This window comes from Fundulus heteroclitus, unplaced genomic scaffold (assembly GCF_011125445.2).
Source record: "Fundulus heteroclitus isolate FHET01 unplaced genomic scaffold, MU-UCD_Fhet_4.1 scaffold_53, whole genome shotgun sequence".
Lineage (NCBI taxonomy): Eukaryota > Metazoa > Chordata > Actinopteri > Cyprinodontiformes > Fundulidae > Fundulus > Fundulus heteroclitus.
Genome location: NW_023396956.1, coordinates 1,939,374 through 1,960,980, shown reverse-complemented (window position 1 = coordinate 1,960,980; position 21,607 = coordinate 1,939,374). Strand labels below are relative to the sequence as shown.

General features: G+C 47.9%; 1 protein-coding gene across 1 annotated transcript in view; it reads right to left on the bottom strand.

The window, feature by feature from the left end:
* Positions 1-21,607, bottom strand: part of ttn.2 (titin, tandem duplicate 2) — a 212,363-nt gene that overhangs the window by 47,147 nt on the left and 143,609 nt on the right. The window contains 41 exon segments of the mRNA XM_036132592.1: positions 80-382; positions 489-1,076; positions 1,162-1,458; positions 1,587-1,784; positions 1,868-1,972; positions 2,592-3,179; positions 3,308-3,595; positions 4,351-4,641; positions 5,469-5,756; positions 5,926-6,231; positions 6,318-6,620; positions 7,437-7,739; positions 7,831-8,118; positions 8,205-8,504; positions 8,733-9,035; positions 9,126-9,425; positions 9,540-9,815; positions 9,893-10,195; positions 10,286-10,585; positions 10,679-10,963; positions 11,054-11,380; positions 11,494-11,758; positions 11,852-12,539; positions 12,634-14,638; positions 14,756-15,049; positions 15,142-15,441; positions 15,518-15,799; positions 15,919-16,075; positions 16,174-16,325; positions 16,404-16,567; positions 16,752-16,890; positions 16,979-17,090; positions 18,321-18,508; positions 18,646-18,927; positions 19,065-19,370; positions 19,472-19,774; positions 19,873-20,154; positions 20,239-20,389; positions 20,472-20,695; positions 20,837-21,151; positions 21,254-21,553. Coding sequence (XP_035988485.1) covers positions 80-382; positions 489-1,076; positions 1,162-1,458; positions 1,587-1,784; positions 1,868-1,972; positions 2,592-3,179; positions 3,308-3,595; positions 4,351-4,641; positions 5,469-5,756; positions 5,926-6,231; positions 6,318-6,620; positions 7,437-7,739; positions 7,831-8,118; positions 8,205-8,504; positions 8,733-9,035; positions 9,126-9,425; positions 9,540-9,815; positions 9,893-10,195; positions 10,286-10,585; positions 10,679-10,963; positions 11,054-11,380; positions 11,494-11,758; positions 11,852-12,539; positions 12,634-14,638; positions 14,756-15,049; positions 15,142-15,441; positions 15,518-15,799; positions 15,919-16,075; positions 16,174-16,325; positions 16,404-16,567; positions 16,752-16,890; positions 16,979-17,090; positions 18,321-18,508; positions 18,646-18,927; positions 19,065-19,370; positions 19,472-19,774; positions 19,873-20,154; positions 20,239-20,389; positions 20,472-20,695; positions 20,837-21,151; positions 21,254-21,553 — 13,449 coding nt within the window.

Sequence of the window (21,607 nt, the reverse complement as noted above, 5' to 3'; positions counted from 1 at the left end):
AAAGTTTCACATATTCTTAAACTTTTTGACAGCACTATATGTTAGCATTTAAGATTCTTTGCAAGCCTGCTTTACTTACATACAATATCCTTGGTCATTACAGGGTGGGATGGCTCACTTGGCGGCCCAAATCCAGCTTTATTCTCAGCCGTGACTCTAAACTCATACTCTACTCCCTCAGTCAGGCCTTGCACCTTGAAGCGGAGGTCAGGAACTGTCCTTTTACAGGCTCTCACCCATCTCATTCCTCTCTTTTCTTTCCTTTCAACACAATATCCTCTAATGTCACTTCCTCCATCCTGTACAGGTCTCTTCCATGAAATAGTAACAGCGTTCCGACTGACAGTATCAACCTCTGGGGCTGAGGGCGGACCTGGTGGACCTGAAGGGGGGGAAAAATTCATAGCCATTAAGAAGATTATGCATATTCCCAACATCTCATCACACATTTTATAAATGTTTTGACGATATGTTGAAACAAAACTTACCAAAGCTGTCAACCATTTTGACAGGACCAGACAAGCTAGAGTCTCCTGTGCCATACTGGTTCACAGCAGACACTCTGAAGATGTACTCGTTGCCCTTGATGAGTTTGCTGGCCACATGTCTGCAGTCCATGATATTTTCAGCCACTTTGGTCCACTGTAGGCGGCTAGTCTCTCTCTTCTCAAGGACGTAGGACTTTATAGAGGAGCCTCCATCCTCTTCAGGAGGAAGCCAGGTCAGGGTACACTTCTCAGCTGAGATATTACTAACTTCAATAGGGCCTGGTGGTCCAGGAACATCCAGGACCTTCACCTTAATGTGTTCTTCCTTTATACCAAATGGGTTGCTAGCAGTGATTGTGTACTCTCCTGTATTCTTCCGGCTTGCATACTTGATGGCAAGCGTTGAAGAAGTTGGAGTGCTAGTAACAGTGACAATGTCAGAGTTCTTGAACTCGCGGCCTCCCTTGGACCAGAAAGCAGTTGGTGGAGGTTTGCCCACAATTTTAGCAGCTGAGATAACAATTGTGTCTCCTGCTTTGACATATACACCATCCTTCATCTCTTGGTCAAGAGTGATAGATGGAGGCTCTGTTAAGGACAAGAAGAAGTTGAACAATATGTGTACATTTAAAACTTGGTGGAAAACTTGACTCTTAACGTTTTCATTACGTACCGTACTCATCCTTGCAGGTTAGGAATTCGGTAACTTCTGAAGGAACGCTGACAGCACCAGCAGAATTTTTGGCCCTGATTCTAAACTGATACTGAGCTCCTTCTGTCAGGTCTGGGACAGTGAAAGCACAGCTCTGGACGTTTACATGATTGGCTTTCATCCATGTCTTTCCACCGCTCTCTAGTTTTTCCACCATGTAGCCCGTCAGTTTATAGCCACCATCGTATTTAGGAGCGGTCCACATTAGAGTGACTGTGTTCCTGGTAACATTAATCACATCCGGTTTGCCAGGTGGATCTAAAGAAATAAATAACACAAAAGAAATGTAATAAAACAAAGCAAAGTCAGTTCCATTACAATGTAATTTACATATTTAGCGCTTCCACTGTATAATATATTACTTTAGGGAAAAGACTTGAACTCACCAATCGGATCAAGGGCAACGACAGCCTCAGTGACTTTGCTTGCCTTTCCAAGGCCAGCCATATTCATGGCCAACACCCTGAACTCATACTCTAGTCCTTCTGTTAGACCCGTAACTCTACACTCCTTTACTCTCAAAGGAGTCTTACAGGCTCGTTTCCACATCAGGCTGTTCCTCTCCTTAAACTCAAGGTAATATCCTAAAACAAAAATTTTATATATAATTAATGAAGCGGGTTGACATTTGTTTACCTATTTAGAGAGATTAATTACAGTATTTTACCAGTGATTGGCGAGCCACCGGTGTCTTTTGGGTCAGCCCAAGTCAGAATGGCTGATTCATGTCGAATGCTCACAATCTCAGGAGGAGCTGGCGCCTCGGGTACATCTTGAGGAAAGAAGTAGAAATTTACTTATAGAAACTCAAGTTTATTGTTACAAAAAAACTAATGTCAGTGATTTTAGGATTCCCCCATTATGCCACCCACTTACTTGTACTATTAGTAAAATATGCCACCAAATCAATTTTGTTATGCACCGTGTGCATGAAGATTCATTGTGAATTCTTGGTTTCTTACTAAATTTGCAATGAATTTGTTATATATGTCTCACTCTGTCTGTTTATCTATCTTTTGCTCAAAAAAAAGCTAAAGAGTTGACATCTGAATGTAACTATGACCAAATTTAGATGTCCATTGAGCCCCAACTCCTTCGTTTCAGCACATTTAGTTGCCGTGCACCTGGTAAAAGTGAAGGCTGAGATACAGTATGTAATTAATAATCTTTTGACTGGATAATATCTGTTCCCAACAATCCTTAATATAACCAGAATCAAAAAATCCTGGATCAGAGCGGGTCCAGTTTTCTGCAAATTAGCTCTGCTCCAGCAAAATCTGATATACAGTCAAACATTTTGCAAAAGTTTTGCTGACATTTGTTGCAATCAAAGAAAGAAAAATGAAGGGCTTCACAAGTAAGCTTGATTCTAAGAGCAGATTTATACTCACTGAAAGGATGCTGGGCAATGACTGGGTCAGACCTCAGATACTCTCCGATCCCGTACTTATTCTCAGCACATACTCTGAAGATGTACTCGATTCCATCATGGAGTCTGATCACCCTCATGGTGGTCTTCTGGATGGCTGAAGCCACTGTGGCCCACTTGTTGTCTGTCGTCCTTCTCTTCTCAACAATGTAGTTCGACACCTCAGCACCTCCGTCGTCTTTGGGCGGCGCCCACTCCAGGGTGATGCCGTCACCAGTTATCTCATCAAACTTGATGGGCCCAGTGCATATTCCGGGCTTTCCAACAACCTTGACCTGGAACTTGCAGTCCTTTGAGCCGGCGCTGTTCCTGACATTGATGGCGTAGGTATCAGCGTCTCCTCTCTGGCAGTCTCTGATCAGCAGGGTGGTGACACCCTGGGAGGCTTCAACACATACGCGACCAGTGTCGCCAAGCCCCATGTCACCCTTCTTCCAGGTGGCGGTGGGGTACGGCACTCCGGTGATGGGAATATTGATCCGCATGGTGGTGCCCTCCTTCACTACGCAGCAACCGTCATGAATACTGCTCAAATTGCAGTCAGGCAGCACTGAAATGTTACAAATGAGTAATTGTTAAAAACACGTCTGTTAAAAGGGATTTTTCAGATTAGAAAACCTAGTAAGTGTATCTAAAAGAATAAATGTGCCATGGAGGCTATTCAGGACATTTCCTCACCAAACTGATCCTTGGCAACAACAGCGAGGTCAGTAGGCGGTCCCTCCCCAGACTCGTTGAGGGCTTTGACCCTGAATAAATACTCTTTTCCCTCTGCCAACTCGCTGATGGTGTGGGTGGTGTTCTTGCCCTTCATAATCTGCTTCCACTTCTCCTCTCCTTCGCTCTGCTCCAGGATGTAAGAGGTAATGTAGCTCCCCCCATCACTGATGGGTTTCTTCCAGCCCAGAGTGATGGAGTCTTTGGTGGTCTTTTGGGCTTTGAAGTCGGTCACAGGACCAGGTTGCTCTGCAAAGGGAACAATGGTTATGACTGAGTATGTGCTGATGTGCTTCTATAATTAGGGGCACTTTCTGAAGGACAGCTGGTTGTTTATTCTGGTATAGAGAAACCTCCACATTTGAACACATCTAAATCCATTTTCTTTAGAAAGTGATTGGCAGATCAAAGTCCCAAACACAAATTTTCCTTTTTATGCCTTTCCTGGCCCTAGCTTTGTCAGTAGGCTCCATATGTTGCTGCTACATGCATGGTGTGTCTTCTGTGTTGTGTTTCAACTGCTTTTCCTGTGCCTGCTATATAATTGGTGACAGAGGAGGAGAGACATTCCCTTCCAGAGTCATGTTATCTCATATAAGTCTATACAGTAACAATGGTGCGGCACTATTTGCCTATGCATGGGTTCCCTCTTTACTGCAAGCAGAAAAAGTGATGTTAGTGCTGCCAGCACTTGTGTAGAAAGCAACGAAACTGGTGGCACTGCTGGTGAAATTTGGCGGCGTTATGTTAGGTGACAGGCCAAGTTCAAATTACCTCCATCATCTGGCATTTTGCCACCTGTGATGTGTTTTGGTTTCTTATTATAAAAGTTTAATGGTTCAATCATGCTGTGAATGATTCTGAGCATTTGTGGGGTATGTGTGGTTTGAACAAATTATGTCCACATACAAATGTTAAACACGCCGGCCTGTTTGAATGAATATAAATTGTAATCATATGGTATCATACTGTAAACACCCCTCTGAAGTATAAAGCATGGTTACCAGAGGCCCGGACGCTGCCCGCCGTCTCGCAGCCCTCTCCGATGCCGTAGGCGTTTTCAGCCAGAACTCTGAAGCAGTAGGCTTGACCCGGCTCAAGATTGGTGATCCTGAAGGAGGTCTTGTGGCACTCAGCTGAGACGCAGGTCCACGCCTTCCTCTCAGCCAAACGTTTCTCTACAATGTAGCTTTTTACCGGGCTTCCACCATCGATCAGCGGTGCATCCCAGCTGATCCAGGCGTGAGTCTTGGAGGTCTCCTTCACAACCAGGTTGACAGGTGGTCCGGGTGAATCTGCGTATGGAGGAAAGGCAGGAGGCTTTACTCAGCTGTTCTGAGAACCAAATAGGAGCCAAATTATCATTTTATCAACATTAGGTTAGATACATTAATCAGGTAACCACTGTCAGGTGATGTGAATAACACTGAGCAAGGAAAAATTATGTGTCAGAATAAGGAAAGAATTTGTCAAAATGCCATGTAGACATCCGAGTTATATCATCTAGAACTGTGGTCCAGTCCAAACAAGACCAGAGACTATAGCTCAAATTGCTGAACAACTTGATGCTGTTTCTGATGGATAGGTCTTGGAATACATGGTGCAATGCTGTGTTCTGTGAATGGCAGCTGCATCATGCAACAGACCCGTCAATGTGGAAACAGTATCCCCCATTACCTGTGCAATGCACCCTACAGCTAAAAGCTGTAAAAAGCTTCAGCAAGGACTGAAGAACAGACGATCATTTGGAGATGCTGAATTGATCTCCAAATTCCCGAGATCTCAGTCCAGGCAAGCGTCTGTGGCTTAGGATCAACCAGGAAATCCAATCCATGCAGGCTTCACAATCAAAGGATCTGCTGCTGGTATCTTGGTGATAGATACTCCAGCACACCTTTATCCTTGTCATAATGTTATGCCTATTCGCTTCATAAACCATTCGCATGAGGTGTTGAAACTCGTTTCAACCATAAATGTCTGTATAACTACACATTTATATGTTCTAACAACTCCTACAATTCTGGTTTACATTGATTCACTTTTAGGTAATTCCTTTGCTTCCCTTCACCAGTAAAATACCAAACACACTTGTTAGGGTGTGTGTACTTGGACAAATCCTTACCGAGGACCTTCACGATGATGGTGTAGCTCTTGGATCCACTGCTGTTCTCCAGAGACAGGACATATTTGCCGGCATCATATCTGTTGATGTCCTCAATCATTAGGAAGGTGTCCCACTCTGAAGTCTTGATCAGCAGGCCCTGCCTCTCCTTCAGGTTGGCGCCCACCTTTGTCCAGGTCACCTTGGGCGGCGGGCGTCCTCTCAATGGGACGTAGAGCCTCATGGTGACGCCGGCGCGCAGAACCAAGGCCTTTCTCAGGTCAGCGTCCAGCTCAGCTTCAGGGGCAACTGCAGTGACAGAGATTTTTAAATGCTGTTAGATTCCCTGCCTCTAAGTCTGACTGAATCAGGTTGGTTGTGATCTTTTTGTTTAAGCTAGTAAATTATATGTGGAAACGATTAATTCAGAAATAGTTTATGCACAAAGCGTGATGCAACAAGCTGCTGGGGATCATACTCAGGATGTCCTTGGGCATGTGGTTTCCAGGAACCTCGCTGGGCTCACTGTAGCCGATCTTGTTGACAGCAGTGACTCTGAACTGGTACTCTGTGTTTTCCATCAGGCCAGTCAACACGAATTTGGTGGCTTGGAGTTTCTTGGGGACGTTGCACTTGGTCCAATCCTCGGCGTCGGCTCGCTTGCACTCCACCAGATATCCGATGATCTCACAGCCACCATCATAAGCTGGTTTGGTCCAGCTGAGGCTGATTGAGCTCTTGGTAGAGTCCACCACCTTGGGGAATGCAGGTGGGCCAGGTGGATCTTAAAATTCATAGGAAAAAAAATGATAAGTCTGGCAAACATCAGGAACATTTTCAACCAGATTTTTCCGTCAGTCAGACACTCACAGACGGGGTCGACAGCCAGAGCGGCATTGGATGGATCGCTTGGTTTGCCCAGGCCGGCCTTGTTCAAGGCAATGACTCTGAACTCATACTCTGAGCCCTCGGTCAGCTGAGCTGCCTTGATGGTTCTGTCAATAACTGGTCGACGGTTAACCTTAGCCCAGGTCAGCTCTGTGGCCTCACGTTTCTCCACCAAGTAACCCAGGATGGGAGCTTTGCCGTCATTGGCCGGGGCTTTCCAGCTGACTGTCATCGCATCTTTGGTGATGTTGGTGATGACCGGCGGCTCACATGGACCAGGAACATCTGATATAAGAGATTACGGTCATGAGAATCACACCAAAGACTAGGTTGACAACCCTGCATTAAAATACGGAAATACGGAATCGTCTGACACTTAATGGAGGCATTTCAAATTTAACCCATGTTTAACACGGTTTCTGGTAAAAAAAAAAATGTACAAAAATGTAATAATAATGAAGCTAATCTGTAGCTAGAAGGAGACTTTCTAACCCCCCTGAAGCTTTTTATTGCAGTCTGCACAGAAAATACATCTGTCACTGGTCATATGTCAACAATTTGTCAACCATGACCAATCAGAGGGGTTCTCCATGAAAATGTTCATAAGTAATTTTGTTCCAAGTCAAAGTGAGGTTTTTGAGGGGCAAATCCAAGTCAAGTCTATAACGACAGTAAACAGTTTCTCTTCAACATCTAGGTCGCCTCTAACCCTGCGTTGCTGTAGGTTAGAAATTCAAACCAGTGTTTTTTGTCCTTAGCTATTACATGAACATTTACCGAATTACATGAATATTTTTTTTTATATTTATTAACTGCTATTTTTTAATTATTCCAAATTTCATATATCAGTCAAATATCTGCCCATGTCTGATTACACGCTTTAGAAAAGTGTTCAAATGTGATATTTACCTCTTTATATTTATATTTACAACAGGGATTTGAACGCTCCTCCCCCAGACTTGGCCTGCTACCCCACAGAGGGACCAAAACTAAAGACTGGAAGCCTAACGTTACATAAATATATTTCTAGGAATGACACATACTGACATTGTTTTTACAACGTTTTTCAGACGTTTTGTTACAACAAAAACAAATTCTTACCATACGGGTTCTTCACCATGACAGCATCAGTCATGATGGCGTCGCCCACGCCATACTGGTTCTCAGCACTCACTCTGAACTGGTACTCATGGCCCTCAATGAGCTTCTCCACCGAGGAGTCAGTGCTGTGGCCATGGATGTTGGCGCTTACTAGCGCCCAGTTGGCCCTGCTGGTTTCACGCTTCTCAATAATGTAGTTGGTGATTTCAGACCCTCCATCTGCAAGGGGAGGCTCCCAACGAAGCTTCACATGGTCGGAGTACACCCTGGTGATTCTCAGTGAGGCTGGGGGGCCGGGTTTGTCTGCAGAGCAGGAAGCAGAAAGGTTGGGTTACAGATCTGAATGCATTTAAGGCTTGTTGAGGCTTTTGAATGAAAATAAGGCCCAACTTACCCAGCACTTTGACCTTTATGGTGGCATGCTTGCTACCGGTCAGATTCTCAGCAAGGATGGTGTAGTCTCCAGACTCCTTCCTGGTGACGGAGAAGAGCTCCAGCGCATGAACGTGTTTCTTCTGAGACGTCTTCATTCCCTCGGCGATCACCAGTGGTGCTCCATCCTTCTTCCAGCTCACCTTAGGCAGAGGTTTGCCTTGCACCGAAGCATCCAGGAAGACGTTCTCCCCTGCTTTCACCACAATAAGGTTCTTCATGTTGACACCCAGTTCAACACGAGGAGGAACTGTACAGAAGACAGAGGAACAGGTTTCATCACCTTCCATTCATCTAATTAGCTCATCAAATCGTCCACGTTGAACAAAACTGTACCATTCTCCGCAATGACAGGGATGGGATCCGACAGCTCAGACGGGAGGCTGGTGTTGATGGCAGTTCTGGCAATGACTCTAAACTGGTACATCTGACCCTCCTCCAGGCCTTGAACCACATAGCTCTCTGTCTGGATGTTCATGCAGTTGGCATTGCAGCGGGTCCACTTGTCCTCTGGTAGCTTGGTGTATTCCACATGGTAGCCAATCAGCTTGCTACCGCCGTCATGCTTAGGACGGCTCCAAACCAATGACACCGAGTTCTTGGTCACATCCATGACCTCGGGTTTACCTGGCGGGTCTGGGAGGGAAATAAAAGGGCTTCAGGTGAGCAATATTCTCTGACTTTAATCTTCAACTTGGCAGAAGCTGAACTTGATTATTTTATGGTAACACCTGTTCAATCCCCAGCACCTATTTTACCCAGTTGTTGAAGTATCTCAACATGAAATGGGAAGCCACTTCAAAACAGCGCATACATCATCATTCATCCTAATAAATAAACTGAAGTAAAAAGAAAGTTTCTTACCAACAGCAGTTCTGGCAGTGATGAAGTCAGTCTGTTTGCAGGGTTTGCCCTGTCCAGCCATGTTGTACGCCGACACCCTGAAGGTGTACTCCAGACCCTCCATGAGGCTTGTGCAGGTGTACTGGGTGGCTTTGACTACAGACTCATTAGCCTTGACCCACAGAAGGCTGTTCCTCTCCTTCTTCTCTATGCAGTAGCCAGTGATGGGGCTTCCACCATCGCTGCTGGGACGCTCCCATGACAGAATGACAAAGTCCTTGTTGACCTTGTTGATCTGCAGGTTTATGGGTTCACTTGGAGGATCTAAGGGGAACATATGAAAACATTAACATACAACACCACATCTGTAATGTTATGGTGCACCAACACATCTTTCAGTGCTAAAACCCTCACCAAACGGATATCGGGCAATCATCTTCTCAGAGTAGATGGGCTCCGAGATCCCAGACTTATTCTCAGCCCGGACCCTGAACCAGTACTCCTTTCCAGTGATCAGTTTGGTCATTCGGAAACTGGTCTTGGTGCAGGAAGTTGAAACGGTGATCCAGTCACCCTGGCTGATGTCACACTTCTCCACAATGTAGTTGGTGATGTGGCTGCCGCCATCTTCCTCCGGGGAGTTCCAGAGCAGCGTGCAGGAATCAATATCCAGTTCTGTGATCTCCAAAGGAGCTCCTGGAGGTCCAGGAATGTCTGAGAAACAGAGATGACATCATTATGAATGAAATGATTAAAACATTACGCTGGAACAGTTTTACAAATGTGAATGATTTGCTCTCAGAAGCAGTGTCAGGTGCTCCAACTGACCCTGGACAATGACTCTGAGGATCTGGTTGACCTTGCCGGTACTGTTTTCGGCAGACAGGCTGTAGTAGCCGCTGTCCTTTCTGTTCACGTTTTTAATGATAAGTGTGCAGGTCGTCTGCGTCTTAACGACCGACAGGCGGTCTGAGGTCAGTACGTCCTCATTGCCCTGCTTCCACCTGCAGAAAGGAGCGGGCTTGCCAGCCACAATGCCCTCGATCACCATTTTTGATCCAGCCCTCACCGTCACAGTGTCGGGGAGAATGATCTTTGGAGCCACTGAAAAAAGAAAACATTGACAATCAAAACAGTGTTTAAAATAATTTGTTCATTCACAGACAGGCTGATCTACTTACTGAGCTGTTCCTTGACCTCAAACATTCCCTCGGCCTCACGAGCCAAGCTAACGCCCACCGAGTTTCTTGCTGCGACTCTGAACTTGTACTTCTTTCCTTCCTTCAGCCCAACCACCACGATGCTCAGATCTTTGACCACAGAGTAAGGAGTCCACTTGTCCTCAGGAGCTCCCTCCTCCTGGTAATCCACAACATAGCCGTTGATCTTGGCTCCTCCATCTCTGAGCGGCTTCAGCCAGCCCAGGGTGGCGCTGTTCTTTGTGATCTCCAGCACCTCCATCTTCTTCGGCGGGTCTGGCTCGCCTGAATATAAAAGTAGGCAGTTATTACAAAAGAAATGGCACAAATAAAATAAACCTTTATGTTTCGTAGACAGTCTACGGCGATACTCACTTATAGGATCCTTGGCCAGATAGGATCTGGGAGAATCCTGAGGAACTCCAATTCCGTACTTGTTGCAAGCCATAACCCTGAAATAGTACTCAATGCCTGGAGTCATGGTGGTCACCTTGAAGCTAGTTTTCTTCAGGTCATCTATGCATTTGGTCCAAGTTTTCCTGTCCACTTCCCTTTTCTCCACAATGTAATTAATAATGGGGCTGCCACCATCATTCTCTGGAGGCAACCAGGAGAGCTGAGCGTTTGTCTTGGTTATATCAGTTGCATCCAAGCCACCAACCGGACCAGGCGTGTCTGTGAAGAGGTAAACGTTCACTTAGTTGATAAAGATCAGGTGTGTTTTCTAAAAGAAACTGTTCTGAGCCTTTATCGGCTTCCTGTTCTTACCGAGGACTTTGACGCGGACAAACACAGCTTTCTCTCCAGCTGAGTTGGACAGAGTCAGTGAATATTTCCCAGAATCCTCTCTGGTGCTCTCGGGGATTACCAGGAAGCACATGGTGTCAACCTGGTCCACATGACCACGGCGGACAACGTTGTCCACACCCAGGCGCTTCCAGGTTACCTTGGGCGCCGGCCTTCCTCTGATTACGGCGAACAATCTGATTGGACACCCGGCCCTGACGGCGAGGCCTTTCCTCAGACTGGCATCCAGCTCTATCTCAGGAGCCTCTGTTGTCACATAAACACAAACAACTCTGTGAGCTCATGAGATTTCCTAAAGCAGAGTTACTATAGTACGCATTAGGTGCTTAAACCCACCGAGGATCTCCTTGGGAGACACTGCCTCCTTCAGATAGGCGTGGCGTCCCCAGCCCACCTGGTTTTGGGCAGACACCTTGAACTCATACTCCTGCTTCTCATCCAGCTGGCCGATAGTGAACTCTGTGATCACCAGTGGGCCACGGGTATCGATCCTCTTCCAGCCCTCTGAGGGTTTCTCTGGGTCGGCGTCGCTCTTCAGCCTCAGGTCCAGGCTGTAGTTAATAATGGGGGCACCGCCATCGTACACGGGTTTAGACCAGGAGAGGGTGATAGAGGTCTTTGTGCTGTCAGAAACCTTCAGGCTTGCTGGGGGTCCAGGAGGTTCTGGAGGTAGAGAGAAAAAAAATCAGACAGTGTTGAAATGGGTCCTCTCGGTCTATTAATTAGATGATTTTATTTCTTAGCGGACATATGAGTGCCAGGGGAGCTGAACTCACCGATGGGATCTTTGGCTGCAACAGGTCTGCATGGTTTACTCGGCTCTCCGAGGCCAACCTCGTTTTCAGCCTTCACTCTGAACTGGTACTCGTGGTTGGGAATGAGGTTTGTCACTTTCATGCGTCTTTCAGAGATGGGGCTCTTCGTGCACGCCACCCAGCGCACAGCCCGCTTCTCCTTCCTCTCCAGGATGTAGCCGGTGATGGACTTTCCTCCATCGTTCTCTGGTGGAGCCCAGACCACAGTCATCTCATCCTTACTAACCTGCAACACAGAAACAGCAACAGGCTTAGAAACCGAGGATTTCTACAGCTAGGTGGTAAAAACAACCTTTTCGACCCGAGACCTTATTATTACCTTCGTAACTTCAGGGGCTTCAGGGGGTCCAGGTCTGCTGAACTGCGTCTTCACTGTTACAGGCTTGCTTTCCATGGCGGGGCCGGTTCCCATCTTGTTTTCTGCTCTCACTCTGAAGATGTACTCGTTACCCTCCACCAGGCGGGTTACGTTACAGTAAGGTGTGACTACAGAGGCCGAGTACGTGGACCAGACCATTCTCCTGGTCTCGCATTTCTCCAGGATGTAGCTGTCCACCTCACAGCCTCCGTCATCCTCTGGACCGTCCCACACCACTCTGCACTTATCAGCTCCAATGCCAGTGATCCTCAGGTGCCTCACCGGGCCCGGGACGTCCAACACGTTGACATTAGCATAGGCCGTGAAGGTGCCAGCTGGATTAGTGGCGGTGACAGTATATTTGCCCGTGTCCGTGCGTCTGGACTTAGTCAGCAGGAATTTGGAGTAATCTGGCCCAGTTTCATAGCTGAGTCTGGGATTGTCTCCCACAGCCTTGTCTTTTGTCCATTTCACTTCAGGCTGGGGCTTTCCTCGCAGGGCTGCCTCCATCCTGACTGACTCTCCAGCCCTCACCGTCACGGTTCCAGCTACCTTCAGGTCAATGACCGGCTTCTGGAGCTCCTCCCTCACCACAATATCAGAGATCTTCACCCAGGCACTTTCTCCTCCTTCATTCACAGTCTGAACCCTGAATATGAAAAAATCCAACAGTTTTATTCTCTAATTTCTGAGTAAAATATAATATAATTATATATTAGAAATATAATTAAGATTTAGCCTACCTGAATGTGTATGTCTGGTTTTCAACCAACTTGTCAGCAAAGAAAAAGGTGTCGGTTAGGGTGCTGGTGTTGAGTTTCTCCCACTGCTCAGCGTCTTTATGTTTGCACTCCAGGTTGTAGGAGAGGTTGGGGCTGCCGCCGTCATAGTCCGGCTTCCTCCATCTCAGATAGACATGATTTTTACCAACGTCGGTGGCTCGGAAGTTCTCCGGCTCGCCAGGCTTCTCAATGGGGTCGATGGCCAGCAGAGGGGTCTTGGTCTCCAGAGCGGGGCCAGGGCCCAGCTTGTTCACAGCGCAGACACGGAACAGGTACTCGTGGCCCTCCATCAGCTTCGCTTTGATCTTGCGGTTGGTGCAGTTGGAGGAAATCATGGACCACATGCTGATGCTGGGCTCTCGGCACTCCACGATGTAGTTGGTGATCTCAGAGCCGCCGTTGTCAATGGGTGCCTCCCAGTTGATCATACACGAGGCCTTGGTGGCGTAGGTGATGTGCAGATTCTGGCAGTGGCCCGGTCTGTCCAGCACGTTGACCGTGATGGTGCAGGAAGCCTCGCCGCCCTCGTTGGAAGCCTTCACGGTGTATTGGCCATGATCGTTTCTCGTAGCTTCTTTTACCCTGAGGTGAACCACGGGGAGGTTCTGGATGATGGTCACACGCTTGCTGTTCTCCAGAACCGTCTCCTCCTTTGACCAAACAACTTCAGGATCCGGACGGGCCTTGACGTAGCCGATGATGTTGATGTTGTGACCGACGCGAACAGTCAGTCTCTCGCGACAAGTGAGCTCCATCTCAATCTCAGGAGGGATGAGGATATCCTGAGCTGTGATGGATTTTGGAATTTCCTTGGGCTCTCCATCTCCAATCATGTTTGAGGCGTAGACTCTGAAGCTGTAGCTCACACCTTCTTCTAGGCCCTTCACCGTGTAGGCACACAGTTTGATGAAGTCATCCAGGTTCACCTTCTTCCACTCCTCAGCATCACCCTTCCTCATTTCCACGGTGTAGCCAAGGATGGGGCTGCCTCCGTCTCTGGAGGGTTTGGTCCAGACCAGGTCAGCTGTGTTCTTGCTGTAATCTTTTACTTTGGGGTTAATAGGAGAGCTTGGGACTGTGATGTGTCTGCAGGGCTTGCAGAGGTCAGAGGTGGGAGAAGGACCACTATAGCCAGCAATGTTCTCAGCAAACACCCTGAACTCATATTCACTTCCTTCAAAGAGACCCTGGACTCTGTACCGCAGGTCCTTGCATGGAGTCCTATTGACACGGATCCACTTTCCTCCTTTGTGCCTGCGCTCAATGAGGTAGCCAGTGATCTGGCTGCCCCCATCGGCTAGTGGCATGGTCCAGCCAATTGTAACTGCATCTTCTGCGAGATCATAAGGCTGTGGTTTACCAGGGGGACTGGGTGGCATGAAGGTGTGTTCGGCCACAGTTGGTTTACTCTCCAATGGAGCGCCCACTCCCATCTTGTTTACAGCACGAATGCGAACCACGTACTCTGCTCCTTTCTGCAGGCGAGTAATTCTGAGCTGAGTGTCCAGGCTGCCAGAGCTCACGCCTCCCCAGGTCTCCTTGTTGGACTCTCTTTTTTCCACAATATAACTGGTGACAGGGCTGCCTCCATCATCCTTTGGAGGGCGCCATTCAATTGTCATGGAGTCTGGACTGACCTCCAGGATGTTGACGGGTCCGATGGGAGCTGCTGGGACATCTAGGACGGTTACATTCAGAGCCACGGTTTTCGTCCCTGCTGGGTTGGACACGGTGAGCAGGTAGGTGCCCGTGTGGTTCCTGGTGCACTCGTTGATGTTCAGCACCGTGGAGAAATTGTCCGTATCAATTTTGATGTTGCCCTGGCTCGTGATTTCCTCCCCTTCAATGGACCACTTGGCAGTGGGAACGGGGATACCTCTCATTATAGCCGGTAACCTGATGGTGGTGCCGGCCTTCACAATGATGCCTTCAATTAGCTTAACGTCCACTTCGACAATTGGAGGGACTGTGAGCACACAGAGAAACAGGAGTTACTCTACAGCTTGGAAGCACAGATGCATTGATAATGCTAGATTAACTAATACAGTAACAAACATTGGTATATAAATGTTGTGCATCCCACCTAGTTTCTCCTGGCAGAGGATGGGCAATGTGGTGTCCGGTCTGCTGAGCCCGATGGCGTTCTCAGCCCTCACTCTGAAGCGGTAGGTCTTTCCTTCCTCCAGGCCGGTCACATGGCTCTCTGGGATGCTGACAGTCTTCCATTCCTCCCAATCCCTCACTCCCTCTTCCTGATACTCCACAAAAAAGCCAGTGATCTCACTTCCCCCGTTGCGATCGGGCCAGTTCCAGACCAACCAGACCTCTGTTTTGTCCACATCAACATGATGCAGGTCTTTCGGAGGACCAGGGGGGACTGAAGGACAGAGTATAGAGGTTGTCAAATAGATGAAGACTGACGGTGCAAATTTTATTTTCTGAGTAAGTATTCACTGTGCCGATACTTACAAAGGGGGTTCATTGCCTTGATGGCCTTTGGCGTCTCAACATACTCGCTGCGGCCATACTGGTTTTCAGCAGCGACTCTGAACATGTAAGCTGTTCCCTCCATCAGATGCTTCAGCATCATGCTGCGCTTCTTGGACGTGGAGCAGACAGGGACCCACTGGGTGGAGGCGGTGTCTTTCTTCTCCACCACAAAGTTAGTGATGCGAGAGCCACCATTGTCTTCTGGATCCTTCCATGACAGGTAGGCGGAGTCACTTCTGACGTCAGACACCCGGAGGTGCTGAATGGGGCCGGGTTTGTCTGGAGATGACACAGCAGAAAGTTCAGAGCTGGATCTTCTGTTATTGCTTCGTGTCTACCTTAATGCTGTACCTACCGACAACCAGGACGGTACAGGTAGCAGTCTTGGAGCCGGCCGGGTTTTCCACTGTCAGGGTGTAGTCTCCACAGTCACCACGGTGGCAGAATCTCATCTCCAGCTTGGTACCCGTCTGGTTTGTCTCAATGTCGGCCCTGGTGGGAACATCTGCTTCGTTCTTCTTCCAGGTGACAGTGGGGAACGGGACGCCTTTGATGGTGGCTATCAGAGCGATGTGAGTGCCAGCCATGGCCTTCACCTCTCGGGTCATTCCAGCATCCAGGATTAACTCTGGAGGCTCTGGAGTGAGAGACACCGAATCAAGTCAAACGATTTATTAACAACGTGATGTAGAATCTCCATGAATTTAGTTTGATGGGGAATTAGATGCGCTGGGAGGTTGTTCAACTGTAACTCACCAAGCCTCTCCTGGACTCTGATTGGCTCCTTCAGGTTGGCTGGGTCCGACTCTCCAGCGGCGTTCACGGCTATGACTCTGAAGCGGTACAGAGCTCCGTCTTCCAGGTTGATCACCTTGAACTTTGTCTCCTGGCAGGAGTCTGGAGTCTGGTTCACCTAAAGAACCAAAGAGGGTCAAAGATAGAGCATCTGATTTACCTCAGAGAATAAGAAGACGCAGCGCAACGTCCTTCAGATGGAAACCGGAAACTCACCTTGTGCCATTCCTCTTCCCCGGCCTTCTGGAACTCCAGCAGGTATCCAAAGATCTTGCCTCGTCCAGTGTCGCTGGGCGGCTCCCAGGACAGAGTCACGGACTCCTTGGTGAAGTCGATGGTGTGAAGGTTGACAGGTGGACCAGGTTTCACTGTGGCAGATGAGTTCTTAGGTCAGACTGTACATCACTACCAACAATAGGACTCAAACTTTTAAAACTTGGACCTACCGATGGGGTCCTTGGCAAACACTGGTTTGGATGGTGGACTCGGGTCTCCAGCTCCCACCTCGTTCTCAGCACTGACTCTGAACTCGTACTCGCAGCCTTGCAGCAGCTCGGTCACCCAGTACTCCACTTTGGGATGGATTCTTTCTGTGTTGCAGCGAACCCACCTGCAAACATAACCATTTCAGCCATTTTTTAATGATCTGAGACATAGTAATAATGGGTGAAAAACATTAAATCTTCCCAGCTTCCAGGAAAGGTTTTTTAAGTCCTCAACAAGAGTTTATACATTGCATTTTGTCAGTTTGAGGACCTAGAGTCCCTGCTCATCAGTGCTGTGGCACAGTGTACCTGTTGGCCTTGGTCTCCTTTCTCTCCACGATGTAGCCTGTGATTGGTTTTCCTCCGTCAGCAGGCGGTTCCCAGCTGATCAAGGCTGAGTCGTGGTAAACCTCCTTCACTGTGGGCTGCTTCGGCGCATCAGGCACCTCTGCAATGGAAACATTTCTGAGCGTCAGACACCATTTTGACCTTGATCCTACCCAGAGAGTGGGTTAGTTTATTGAGCTTTTACTTACTGAAGACATCCCGAGCTTTGGTCTCCGCTGACAGCAGTGGGTCACTGATGCCATACATGTTCTGAGCCATGATCCGGACGATGTAGTCACGACCCTCAATCAGCTTTGGCACCTGTAGGGGCATACAGAGATAAACAGCGGTGAGATCCATCGCTTCCATCCATTAAGCTCCATTTTTTTACATTTAAACTTCCAGAAATTCTTTAAAAAAATTTAAAGCCTAAACAGATATTTTCACCTTTACTGACAACAGCTTCTGAAAATTAAATATTTCTACTCTAGTTGAATCTATGAGAAGGACAGAAGGTCCAAACATTGAGACCAACAGGAAGTACTCTGAGTCTGTAATCTCCTTAGTGAACAGCAGGGGGCGCTGGCTCAGGTTGCAAGGAGATCATTGTTTTCCAAAAGAAATTATTCTCTGTTATTTGTTTCTCAAATATTTTATTGTCCTATTCAGTCGTTGCAAATGTTTCTTCTTCTCCTCCTATAAAATGCACTCATGTATAATTTAATAGACACTATTTGAAAAAGTTTCACTGGTGGGGTGACTTCAGAAAACCAACTAGATTTTGTCATTGTGTTGATAGTAAAAAAAAGCATGCACTTGTTTAGCATTTAAAATGAACCAAATTGTTCTTATAGAAATGTTTTTCTTATATGGTAATGAGCACAAAGCATCAATGCAAACGTTAAAAAAATACATCAGCCTATAAAAGGTTTTTGTTTTTGTAAAATAATTGTAGTTCAGTTTCAGAACGTTTGAATATTCATCTTTAGAAAGCAGTATTGTCATAAAAACCTTCTGTCCAGAGTGGAAAAATACATAAAATAAAATTCAAAACAGACACAGAAACAAACACTGTATGCAACCTTTACAGTTAAAACTTGTTTGATAAATATCTACTGTAGAAAATGTTATTTTCGTTTTTTTAACGAACCCTAATTTTAGTTCTAGTTTTACGTTTAAATATAAAATATAAAACTTTTGCAATAAGACGATGGATACATTTTCTTCTATGGGAAGTTGATATTTGTGGAAGTTGTTTTCAAAAAGACAAAGTTTCAAAACCTTATAAGAAAAAAAGATATTACCGGTACTTCATTATATTTCTGTTATGGAAATTCAATGCAAGTATACTGCAAAAACCTGCATCTGTTATTAGATATATATTAAAAAAACATTATTTGGTTCTTTATAATTTTTAGACAGTTGTTGTGGGAGGTCCACTTGCGGCTCCGGAGCCTCAAACTGATGAAGCCGTCCAGGCCTGTGAATATCTGTCATGTACGTTTTACGTAATTTAGTTTGTAGACAGAAACAGATGGTTCATCTCCTGACCCTGCAGGTGGTCCTGGTGCAGGACGAGGTGACGGGCATCCACAGCTCTCTGTTTGTGTCTCTCTTCTCGATGATGTAGTTGGAGATGGCGCAGCCTCCGTCATCCAGAGGAGGATTCCAGGAGATGACCATGTAGTTCCTGTAGACCTCGTTGAACACCACGGGGCCCTCTGGTGGCTGAGGACGGTCTGGTTGGAAGAGAAAGTTGCACTAATTTACCTTCAGGTCACAACAGCTTAAAAAGGTTTGTACTTTTTAGAGCTTTTGTAGCTTTGACAGCTGGAGATGATCCTTGTTCAGCTGAAGGTGTCTCGCTGTGACTTACCGACCACAGTGATGGTGCAGATTCCTTTGCGAGGACCGGCGGCGTTTTCTACGCTGACGCAGTAGCGGCCGCTGTGCTCCCTCTTGGCCTTGCTGATGTTCAGGCTGAGGTGGTGCGCTGTGCTGTGCAGGCTGATCTCTTCGTCTGCTTTAAGCTCCTCGTCGTTCTTCGTCCAGGTGATGGACGGGGCTGGTTTACCGCTGTAGCGCCCCGACAGCATGCACAGGTCTCCCACCTTCACCACCATCTTGTCTCTGAAGTCCAGGTCCAAAGTAGGTGGTTCTGAAAGGGGATATCATCCAGAAGCTTTAGGGTTCTGGCAGCTGCTTTCTACATGAGTTAGCAGCTTTACTCTGGCCACACATATTTCTGCATCTCTAGTTGTTCGATTAGACAGATGAGGTTTCTGTGTGACCTACCGAGTTCGTCCTTGCACTGCACCGGTTTGGTGGGGAAGGAATGCTTGCCCTGTCCCACCTGGTTGACGGCTGAGACTCTGAACTCGTGACTTGAGCCTTCCTTCAGTCCGGTTAGTGTGAACTTCCTGTCCATCAGCTTGTCCTCACCACCTATCCGGGTAAAAGCATCACGGCCCACCATTCGGGACTCGAGGACGTAGGAGGTCACCTCGGCACCACCGTCGTACTTCGGTGGTCTCCAGGCAACAGAGATGGAGTCCTTGGTGACAGCGGTGACAATCAGGTCCTCAGGACGCTCTGGGACGGCTGCAGGAGAAACAAATGATGGGCATTTGTGATCTGAACGGTTTTGCACTGACAGAAATTCTGTAGTTGGAGTCGTGAAGAGCAAAATGTCTTGGACTTACAGAGGGGATCTTTGATGAGAACCATCTGATCGATCTCGATGAAAGGTCCCATTCCAATGATGTTCTCCGCTGCGATCCTGAAGAAGTAGCCCTTGCCTTCGATCAGGCCCTGCACCACAGCGTTGTTCCTTGTAACCGTGTAGGACACTGAGGTCCAGCCCATGCGGTCGGATTCTCGCTTCTCGATGATGTAGTTGGTGATGGCCGAGCCTCCGTCGTCTTCGGGGGAGTACCAGGTCAGTTTGCAGGAGTCGGTGGTCAGATTCTCACCGGCGAAAGGAAGACCGACCGGTCCAGGAACATCTGGAGTAGGGACAGGGTCCAACAGTCAGATGTTGTTTTTTAGAAAGATAAATCATTTCAGGTTTATTTTACGTAACCCAGTGAAACTCTTCACTCACCGAGAACCTCGACGATGATGGCCTTCTTCCTCTCGCCTCCCTCGTTCTTGGCACTGAGCGTGTACATGCCCTGATGTTGCCGTCTGCAGTTCTTGATGACCAGAGAGTTGGAGATACCCGTCGTCTCCACCACGGCCTCTTTGGGCACCTCGCCGTCATCACGGCACCAGGTGATCTGCGGAGCGGGTTTGCCTGACACGTAGGCGATAATGCGGATGGTGGCTCCGGCGTGGACCACGATCTTCTCCTTCACTGAGGCATCCAGGTCCATCTCAGGAGGAACTGGGGATACAGATGAGTTTTAGTTAAAGTCATGTACTCACTTCCATGATTAGGACAGCGTGGTGATGATGATCTGAGCCTCACTTGTTCTGTCTTTGACCTCGATCAGCTCAGCCACGAGACCCGGCTCTCCCACTCCAGCAGAGTTCACGGCTCGGACTCGGAACTGGTAAAGGCCTCCTTCCTTCAGGTTGGCCACCACAAACTTGGTTCCTCTGATCTCGGTGTCCTTTGCCTGCAGAAAGACACAAACACGTCAGGACCCGAGCTTCAGAAGAGACTCCACGGTCAAAGTAAGAAGCCTGAGCTCCTGCTACCTTCTGCCAGCTCTCGTCGCCCTCCGGCTCCTTCTCCTCCTCAACGTCGCACAGCACCAGCCTCCTCTGAGCTTTCTTCTCCTCCTCCTCCTTGTTCACCTCCTTGAACTCAACAATGTAGCCTGTTACCTTGGACCCTCCATCTGCAGAGGGGGGAAGCCACTCCAGATCCACAGTTGATTTAGTCCAGTCTGTCACCTTCGGGTTGGGCGGCCCTGGAGGCTCTAAACACAGAAAATGTAAAACTTCAGTTTTGAGCAACATTATCTGAGACACAGAACTCCGATTGGCTGGTAAATATGACTTCTATATTTGATCGAAGTTGCTCCAGAGCACACGGAGATTAAAGCCATGAAAGGACTCACTGATGGGGTCTCTGCAGAGGACGGGGTCTGAGGGCAGGCTGGGCAGACCGCAGCCAGCGGCGTTGATGGCGATCACCCTGAACTGGTACTGCGCGCCCTCCATCAGCCCGGTGACGTCCCAGCAGTTACCCAGCGGGAGCGCACGGATTGGTTCCCGGGTGACACGGGTCCAGCGTTTGGAAGTGGTCTCCTTCTTCTCGATGAAGTAGCCCGTAATGGAGGACCCGCCGTCATACTTGGGCTCATCCCAGTTCACGGTCATGGACTCCAGACAGACTTCAGTCACTGTTGGCTTCTCGCACTGGCCCGGTACCGCTGCAGCAGAACAGATTGGTCACCAACAATCAAGACTCTCTATGTTAGCAGTGAATCAGCTATGGAACATGGTGTTTGAGGGTAAAACCTCTCTGAACTCACTGAAAAGGTTTCTGGCCTTCTCTGGCTCACTGATCAGTGGCGGCCCGACTCCAAACTTGTTCTGGGCCATGATTCTGAACTCGTACTCGTGGTTCTCCGTCAGCCGGGTCACCACATAGGCGCACTCTTTAGGGTCGTTGGAGACGTGCACCCAGGACTTTCTGTTGTCTTCACGCTTCTCAACCACGTAGTTGGTAATCTTGGATCCGCCGTCATCTGTAGGAGGGTTCCAGGCAAGGCCGATCCTCTCCGCAAACACCTCTGTGAACTTGACGGGTCCAACTGGTGGGCCGGGAGGTCCTGGAGGCCAGAGATCAGAAAATACTTCATCTTTCCTTCCATTGAAACATTACT